This window comes from Glycine soja, chromosome 7 (assembly GCF_004193775.1).
Source record: "Glycine soja cultivar W05 chromosome 7, ASM419377v2, whole genome shotgun sequence".
NCBI lineage: Eukaryota > Viridiplantae > Streptophyta > Magnoliopsida > Fabales > Fabaceae > Glycine > Glycine soja.
The window spans coordinates 19005255-19011254 of record NC_041008.1 but is presented as its reverse complement, the minus strand read 5'-3'; the positions used below and the strand labels follow the sequence as shown (position 1 = coordinate 19011254).

Below are 6000 nucleotides of genomic sequence, written 5' to 3'. Positions count from 1 at the left end.
ACAAAAGTTAAATAAAATGAAAAACGAAATTAAAATATAGAAAGGAAACAGAGTTTAGCAAATAATGCAAGGAGGAGCAAGCCCCGTGATTCCCGACGAAAGGGCATATATTTCATATTATCTTTTGAGAGGTTTGGGTCTGCATCAGAGACAGCACAGCATCACATTTTCACAGTCTCTCACACGCATCAATGAAATATTCAAAATGCCCACACCTTCTGTTACTCACTGCTGTCTATTCATACATTTCTTACTGTCATACATGTGTGGCTGGTAATTCACATTTATAATAATAATAATAATATGTTATGTGGTGCCCACCTTTAATTTTCTTTCATTCCAAATTCTCATGAATAATGACTCATATACTGTTAATTATCATCCGTGTAAATAGCTTAAGTGTAATGAGAATCATGAGACTGAGTTATTATAATTAAGTGATTGTTGACAACGAATTTATGTAATATAAATAATGTACCAGTATAAGTATAACGTGATTTATTATCTCATAATATATATTATGTTCACAACTCATGTAATTCAACATCTACTTACATTGGAATGCTTTAAGCAATTGTCTTGATGAATACAATATATTTTTTTTTCAAAATAAATAAAAGATTAGAATGGAATAAAACAATATCATATTATTTTACATGGAATAATAAAAAAAATCATTTTGGATAAGAAAAGTGATTAATAATTATCACGTTCCCTAGCTACCATGTTCTAATAAATAAAATTTTTACTATTTTTATAAACACAGAATTACAGTTCATAGCCCTTTTCTTGAGTCTACTCACCTCGATTATGCTATACCTTTTTATTAAGCACCTGGATATCATCCTATCATAAGCAGTCTGATCAGCATCATTGTTTATGTTTTGACAAAGAGATCAGATTTTTCGAATCAACGTATTTGAATCCGTTATTAATTAATTAGCTAGGCTCGAGGCCAATCCATCTAAAATGCTACTTGGGGTCTAAGAGGAGAATTAACCTAAACTGCTAAGTGTAGATGACCGAAATTAACATTAATTCGTACAAGCGAGGAACAAGACCAGCCAGCCACTAAAATAAACTTACATCGCCCTGAAATAATTTAGTGTTCTATTCTAGAATATTCTTGGACACCATGCCAAGTGATGTAAGATCCAACTCGTATTAGACATCCTATAAATACAACCAACGTTAACAATATCAGTCAGATACATATTTATTAACGTACATTGATACTATGCCAAAATCACTACTCACCACTGTAACTCAACTATATATGCCAGGATAAAGAATCATAGTCATGGTTCTAAATCAAGGTTGAGTTTTCCTCGCAATACTTGATTATTACAAGAAATTACAGACAAATACATTATAATGATGATGCTATTGTGATAAGTCGAAAAACCTTTATCTTGAACTGTAATTAAGCTGCACACCACAACTTAGAACCATGATCATCTCCTATACAACAAGATTCAAACCTGATTTCAATCAAACTCAACTATGAGTACTTAGCTTGGACAAAAATATGACAAAGCATTATTAAGAAAATTGAAATTAATATTTTAAATGTGGATTATTTTTAAATGTACTTATATGCTCTATTAAAAAAAATGAATTCTTCATATAAATTATCAATTTTAATATTTTTAATTTCCTATAAACTGAAATTTAACACCTTAAAAGTCTATAGATGGAGGACTACAAAGTGGATGAAGACCATGGTTTGACTTCATATGTGGCTGGCCTCGGAATTTTGGGGAGTGAAACCCTGAGACCCACTTGATATTATTGTTCTTTATTAATTATTTAGTATCGGTACTAGTAGTATTCTTATCATGAGAAGAATCAGACTCGTATTTCAAATTTCTCGGGAAACATTTCTTTTATTTTTTCCTATTGTATGCAATATGTTCGGTTCTACTAACGTAATACTAAACAATTAATATGACTGGCCATAATATATTCATATGAACTACTTTACTATATATCATCACATAAAAAAGAAAAATTGTTATCCAAGTTGTAAAAGATAAAATTGGCCTCACATGAAATAATCAAGTATATTCCTTCCATTCCTTGATGTCCATGCATATATTAAATACACCAACATGCTTACGAAATGAGAACCAAATTATTCGTTTACCCATCTCAAAGAGACACATAAAGAGAGAGAGAGACAGAGAGAGAAGCTATTCTAACTTCTAAGTTCTGTGTGAAGATCAATCTACGATTTGGACTATTTCACTATCTGGGTATCACATATATAGGTACGCGCGGCTTGTCATCGATTTATGTAGCCATATATCATATGGTGTTGCTAAGATCAAGGGTTTTCTTTTTCAATGTCCAAGCATAGAGGAGGAAGAACAATAGGAGGAGTTGCAAAAGTAAAAAGTATTCAATTCCAAACAATTCCACCAATAATTAACATATAGAGACATAGAGAAAAGAAACTGTTTCTTTTGTCTTGTTGCTTCAAATTGTGATCTTAAAATCCAGTTTCCAAGGCAAGTGTGTGCGTGGAAGGATTATGAGGATGGAAGAAGAGAGACATGGCTCGGAATGTTCAAAGACAAGCCCTTCTAACGAAGAAGGTTGTGAAGAAGAAAGTGAGGGCAATGAAGATGAAAGCAAGCCAAACAACAACAATGGAGGAAGCTCAAGCAACAGCACTGTGGAAGAGAACGAGAAGAAGACCACAGTGAGGCCTTATGTTAGATCTAAGATGCCAAGGCTACGATGGACACCTGATCTTCATCTTCGCTTTATTCATGCTGTTCAAAGACTTGGAGGACAAGAGAGTGAGTTCAACACACGCACATAGCTTGTTTCTGACTTAATTTCTAGCTAGATTTCAATTTTCTTGAGGGATTTTATCATTAATCTTTGCTAGGTTAATTAATTAATTAATTCAACAATTAATTTGAATTGTGTTATAATTTATTAATTTTTCTGAATAAATATTGCTTTGCTTGGGTGTAGGAGCAACCCCAAAGTTAGTTCTTCAGTTGATGAACATCAAAGGTTTAAGTATTGCTCATGTCAAGAGTCATTTACAGGTAAGCCATAGAATAATTGCTACCGAAGTTTTTCTTTAAATAGTTTCTTCTTTTTTTTTAATTTCTTTAATTTTCCAATTTGGTTAAATTATTTTCTTTTCCGATGTTTCATTTGCCAGATGTACAGGAGCAAGAAGGTAGACACAAATCAAGGTACAATAAGGTTTCCGTTTTTGTATAATTAATGCTACTATAGTAAGTCTGATTAGGGTTTTTTATTGTTAGAAGTCCCTGATGAATATTTGAATTATACATGACAGTATTGGCTGATCCTAGGCTTCTTGTAGAAACTGGAGACAGAAATGTTTACAATCTTAGCCAACTTCCCATGCTTCAAGGCTATAATCCAAGCCAAAGTTCAGCATACAGGCACACATTCTTCTACCAACATCACTTCAAATTCTCACAAACATTCATTTAGAATTGAACAACTGAATAAAATTCTTTCTTCTCTTTTCAGATATGGATATGGGGATGCTTCTCTTGCTATCTATGAAAACATGGTGCATGGGCCTTTCATGAATAGAAGTTCCTTGGATGAATCTGGAGCTGAATTTTGTGGCAGCAGATTGACTCATGGGACCAATAGTAACATCAATTGGATTCATAATATGTTCCAAGTTGATTCTTCTTCTAGTTTTAATGAACCATCAACAAGCAAAGTTCATGAACCAAAACATAAGTTCTTCTCATTTGGTGGCAATGAATCCTCATCCACACAAATCAAAATGAGCCAGGTTGATCTACATCTATCAACTCAACCGCAGCCAAGTGCACAAGAACTCATGCCTAATAATAAGTTTACAACAAATGAGATGGAACTGAAGACCTTGAAAAGGAAGGCTTCAGATATTGACCTTGATTTGAATCTATCACTTAAGTTAAATTCAAGGGTCAGTGCTGAGAACCAAGGAAGCATGGTGGACCATGAAGTTGTTGATAGCAATCTATCACTCTCTTTGTGTTCTCAATCCTCCTCCTTTAGCAGCAGCAGGTTGAAAAAAGCACAAGATCATTCTAAGGAGCAAGGGGAAATTATTAGAGCCAGTACTCTGGATCTGACTATATGAACGAGACAAACTCTAAGTGAGATCCTGAGGTACTGTCAGAAATTATGCATATTGTAACCAATTATTACATTTTTATCTGACACAAATATATTTTCTTCTTGTCTCTATATGAACAGTGAATAACAGTTTGTCTACTACTAAATAGTGGCACTAGCTAGGTGCTAAGAATCATTATCTCAACACCAGTGTTAGTAGTTCTACACTTTTGTCACCGAAATGATAAAAGAGAAAGTTCAGACAACTAAACAATCATATAAGAAGAACGAAGCCGCTTTAATTTGTGCACCTCCTAGATCAATAATTAATGGGTTCAAGAGATATTTTTTTCTTAAAAAAAAAACAAATAAACTGTTTCTGTGTGACTGTCATACTGTGAAGTGAAGCTTGTTTATTAATTAACAACCTTTTATTGACTTAATAGCTTAAGTTTTAAGATTGATTGGTCCATTGAGATGAAATTAAAACTGTTGACGTTAATTTCAAATAGCTGGATCCTACATGTGCTCCGTTCTTAAATTTGTATAGATAATTGGGCTTTTTTTAGTAATCAAATTTTAGAAAAAAATAAAAAATGATGATAAGTAGTAACCAAGTTTATTTTTTATATATTTTTTTCTAGCAGTCCAATAATTTTATTTGAATGTATTTGAATATAACAGAAATTACTGGAAAGAATAAACATTTGTTTTGAATAAATTGTGATAGACAAGTTATGAATGAAAACAAAGAAGAAATGTCATAATTGAATTTGCTTGGTTGAAAACTTAATATAAGTTTTTGATATTTATTTTCTATGAAATGTAGGGTTCACTTCAGAGTAAATGGAAGTTTTCATTAACTAATTTATTATAAAAATTAAATAATTAATTCTTGCATATTCATTCAATATATCAATATAATACTATAAAAAAAGTTGTTAAAATCGAGATTTTCCCTAGGATTAAAAGAGAAATGAAAGATCATAACTAAAAAATTGTAACTAAATAGTATGATCGTATATCTTTCTACTTAAAACACACAATTAAAGAAAATAACCTCTAAATCTAACATTAAATAAAATTAAATTAAAAATTCATAATCATAATAAATCACATATTCATAAAATGTACATTAATATATAATTGAAATTCATAATTATATGCTACGTTTTATTCATTTTCTATTACAACTTTTTAGTTTATCATATTTTTATTACTGTTGTTACATAGTTTAATATGTTTATAATAATAATAATTTTATTTTTTATTATTATTAGTTACTACACTTAGCTCGAGTTAGCTTAAGTTAAAGGCCTAGCCAACTAGAGAGAGAGAAAGCAGTAAAAAACATGTTGGGCCCATTGAACCAACGGCCCAAATATCCAACCCTAGTTTTATTTAAACCCTAAGAGACACAAGACTCCGATAGTTGAGTGTCTCCCGTCTACAAATATGAAGGGCAAAACGTAGCAGCCGCAAAAAGGGATACACGCAACAACGAAGATCCTATCGACGATACAAATCGATGGCGACAGTGTGGCTGCAACGTCCGGCTATTCCAAACAACAAAAAAGTCATACATGAACGGATCGAGAGATAAGGTCATGCGACAATCAGGTAATTTCAAACCAAAGAAGAAAAGATTTAGGATTTTAAGGATCGTCAGATCAACAAATTAACATATGTTTTTATTTAATAGTAAAATCATGACAATGATCTTACCTCCCAACAATCCTATCTTCGATCCATCACGGAAGCCCTTCATTTACTTGTAAAATTGTGTAATCTCACTTGTATAATCTCAATTTTAATAACCATGGGTATGAGATTTCTTGTTTTGGGGTTGTTTTTGCATCTTTTTGTTATAATACAACCATTTTTTCATCTTTT

At 31.8% G+C, this 6000-nt stretch overlaps 1 protein-coding gene across 2 annotated transcripts; it reads left to right on the top strand.

Moving 5' to 3' along the window:
- The first annotated feature begins 2115 nt into the window (after nt 1-2115).
- LOC114419108 (myb family transcription factor EFM-like) lies at nt 2116-4274 on the top strand. 2 transcript variants are annotated; one of them, XM_028384707.1, is made up of 5 exons: nt 2116-2804; nt 2986-3062; nt 3182-3215; nt 3350-3431; nt 3523-4274. In XM_028384707.1, exons 1-5 carry the CDS (start codon nt 2534-2536, stop codon nt 4130-4132), a joined length of 1074 nt encoding a protein of 357 aa, XP_028240508.1. In that variant the 5' UTR covers nt 2116-2533; the 3' UTR covers nt 4133-4274. The 2 variants fall into 2 exon arrangements, with proteins under 2 accessions (XP_028240508.1, XP_028240507.1); XM_028384706.1 differs by having other exon boundaries at nt 2117-2804; nt 3323-3431.
- The last annotated feature ends 1726 nt before the right edge of the window (nt 4275-6000 follow it).

Excerpts from the sequence above, each read along its gene's own strand:
- LOC114419108 (XM_028384706.1), top strand. The coding sequence starts at position 2,534 with ATGAGGATGGAAGAAGAGAGACATGGCTCGGAATGTTCAAAGACAAGC. Across the intron at positions 3,063-3,181 it reads ATGTCAAGAGTCATTTACAG|ATGTACAGGAGCAAGAAGGT; the intron begins GTAAGCCATAGA and ends TTCATTTGCCAG. Across the intron at positions 3,216-3,322 it reads GAAGGTAGACACAAATCAAG|TATTGGCTGATCCTAGGCTT; the intron begins GTACAATAAGGT and ends TATACATGACAG.